Source organism: Otolemur garnettii, unplaced genomic scaffold (assembly GCF_000181295.1).
Source record: "Otolemur garnettii isolate 467f Iridium unplaced genomic scaffold, OtoGar3 scaffold00005, whole genome shotgun sequence".
Classification (NCBI taxonomy): Eukaryota; Metazoa; Chordata; class Mammalia; order Primates; family Galagidae; genus Otolemur; species Otolemur garnettii.
Window position 1 is genome coordinate 45,822,185 of NW_003852400.1, and position 3,055 is coordinate 45,825,239.

A 3,055-nucleotide genomic window follows, 5' to 3' on the forward strand; every position below is an offset into this window, starting at 1 on the left:
TCTCTTTAAGCTCAGGTATGCAAGGATTTCTATACAAAATTCAACGTATTTAGACACTATAGTTGAAAAAAAGTAAATTTGGGTATGTAAAAGAAGGGACTGTTTTATGCTTTTCAATGGATAAAATAATAACTAGGAAAAGTGCAGAACATGTTCGTTAGACTCTCTTTTCCCTGAAAGTAGAGGGACTAACAGGCTGCAGGGAGTAATCACAAATGTTTAGAAGTTAATCGCTGCTAGACTCTCCTTTCCCTGAAAGTAGAGTGACTAACAGGCTGCAGGGAGATATAATCACAAATGTTTAGAAGTTAATCGTCAGACTGACTTCAAGGAGAAAAAGAAAGCAATTAGATAGGTGAAATTTGTGCCGTCTATTTGAATATGACAATGAGAAAATTTAAAAGGTTAAATGGAAATTATGTGTTATTCTATTTAATGTATCAGAATAACCCAAATCATGAGAAAGAGGAAGCCTTCTATCCCTAATTTTTGTCATAGTCTTGGTAGACTAAATTAAACATGTATTGTAACCATTGGACAAAGTTAAGGTTTGATAGCAGATTAAAGAATCTTTACTAAAGAATCTTCTGTCCCCCACCCCCACCCCACTTTTAAAACTTCTGGTTGTAGCATGGAATAATTGCTCATCCAGACTAATCTCTTAGAACCTTTAAATCCCACACTCTTTAAGCTTTCAAAATGATACCAGAGACATGTCCACAAAAGGCTTGTGAATTATGCTGGAGTAGATACTATTTACTTCATTTTGCAAGTAAGAAAATAAAAGGGCAAATTAAATTATTTGAAGTAGGAGAGGGCAAACTATTTGAACTGGGCACCATAGCAAGGTGAGGTATCCAGCCACCTTTCCAGTTTGTAGTCCAGCCTTCCCTCCAGAGCCCCTGCTGGACTAACGCTCTCTTATCAGGCTCATTCTGAAACAAAGTATCTTCTGCAGTGATCAATCAAAGGGTCAATCAAATTTATACTGTCCTTGTTAAAGGAGCAAAATATACAAGGCATACTTTCAATTAGAAAGATTTTCAATCACAAGGGTTGAGGTAGTGAGTTCTATCACTTAGTCCTCATTGGACTAGACAATTAAGGGAACCAGAATGCCTTTACCACATAATTTAATCACATCTTTTACAACTGCAGGCAAACCGCTGTCAAACGCAGTGTGTGTGTATATATATATATCTCCCTGGTAGTGCATATGACAGCATTTTCTTCCCTTTTTGATGTACAAATTTTAATTAAAGTGAGAGTCACTAAGGACTCTTGGATTGTAAAATCATCAGGACTCATAGGCTTGTAGAATTATGTAGCACTGGAGGGCTTGCAAAATAGGATTGTTTTTTCCTTTCTTTCTTAAAGCAAGCAATTAAAAAAAAATGCTGTTTTCATTAAGAGGAAAACTAAAATTTTATACCATTGCAGTAGGGGATGAGCAAGGGGGTCCTGTTTATCCATCTGCTTCTTGATTTCCAGATATGGTGCCTGGAAAAAAAGTCATTATATTCCTTGATTTTCTTAAACTATTCATCTTTTCCTTTTTTACTAAAGGAATATTAGACCAAACAATATGCCTAATCTAATCTAGTTAAACTTGAAAAGCTGTTGTCTTGGCATGGGAACAGCAACAATTACCCCAGTCATGGAAACTGTGAACCTCCATGCTCCACAAAGGACTTGCTCAAACACTATGTTAAGATACTTGACCTTTAGCCTGGCTTCCATTTACCTCAGGTCATGTCCTTAAGGATGACACTCACACACACACACACACACAGAGACACCAGCTTCCTGGTGAGTCTCTGCTCAAGAAAATGCAAAGTCATCAAATCACAAAATGTGTACTGTACCAACCTGCCTTGTCAAAGACCATTTTCTCCACTTACCTCCTTCTCTAACTTTTCATTGTCACAAATTCTCCTTCTCCCTTCTTTCTTTCCTCACTTTTTTACTTCCCCGTATCCCTTTTTGTTTCCTCTCTCTCTACCTTTAAAAACCTTGGTTACCTTTGTCTTTGCTGGAGCTGAGCTCAGATGATATAGGAGCTGTCTCTTCCCTCCTGCAGTTCTCAACATAGAAATCTGTCTTGTCACCTTTAAAAAGCGTCCTGTAAAGTGTCTCTTTGACAATGACCATTTTTGGCGGGGTTGAGGGGACAGAGGAAGAGGGCCTCCCTTTGTTGCGGAAGGGTGGAGTGCAGTGGTGTCATCGTAGCTCACCGCAACCTCAAACTCCTGGGCTCAAATGATTCTCCTGCCTTTAGTCTTCTAAGTAGCTGAGACTGTGGGTTTGAGCCACCATACCTGGCTAATTATTCCATATTTTATGAAAATAGGGATCTGACTCTTGCTCAGGCTGGTCTCCAACTCCTGACCTCAAGTGATCCTCCTGCCTCAGCCTCTCAGAGTGCTAGTGCTAGTATTACAGGCCATTTTTATTTAACTAATAAAACATGTGATAGCTATTACTCATGCTGCTTATATCTGAGGGTACATAGAAAATTAGAAACAATTTACATAAAAAGAACCCTTCTCTCAAAAGCATTTAATGGAATTTACCCAGATAATGAACCATTCCATGGGACAAAGAATAATCTCTCTGTGACAATTCAGGGCCATCTCTAGGGTAGTACATTCTAGAAAGTAGGACAGCATAATGTTCTATTTATTCAGAGAGGTTTGAAGAATTTGATGCAATACAACCTGACAGCATCCTTATGAAGTCAATTGTCCGAGGTACAGTGTTACTATTTCCACCTCAGCAGTGAAGACACTGAGGCACCAAGCAATTCAGCAATTTGCCCAAGGTCACAGGCCACATTCATTGACAACCAGTTACACAATTTTGGCCTCTAACTTCCTAGGCTGACGACCGTCTACATGCCTCCTATTAAAATAGCTTACACATGACCCAGAATAAAGGAAGCAATTTTTGGCAGAGAGCTGATTCCACAGTGAGAGTTTATAGCTATTTTTGAATCCAAGAACAATCAGGGTCTAGGGTATAGTATAAATACCCTATACCAAAGTCTTTTTCATGA

The 3,055-nt window shown here is 38.7% G+C and overlaps 1 protein-coding gene across 1 annotated transcript in view; it reads right to left on the minus strand.

The window, feature by feature from the left end:
- Positions 1-3,055, minus strand: part of PARP8 (poly(ADP-ribose) polymerase family member 8) — a 200,283-nt gene that overhangs the window by 16,373 nt on the left and 180,855 nt on the right. Inside the window, exons 18-19 of the mRNA XM_023507640.1 lie at positions 2,022-2,027; positions 1,420-1,500 (exon numbers count right to left, since the gene is read on the minus strand). Coding sequence (XP_023363408.1) covers positions 1,420-1,500; positions 2,022-2,027 — 87 coding nt within the window. The remainder of the gene's footprint in view (positions 1-1,419; positions 1,501-2,021; positions 2,028-3,055) is intronic.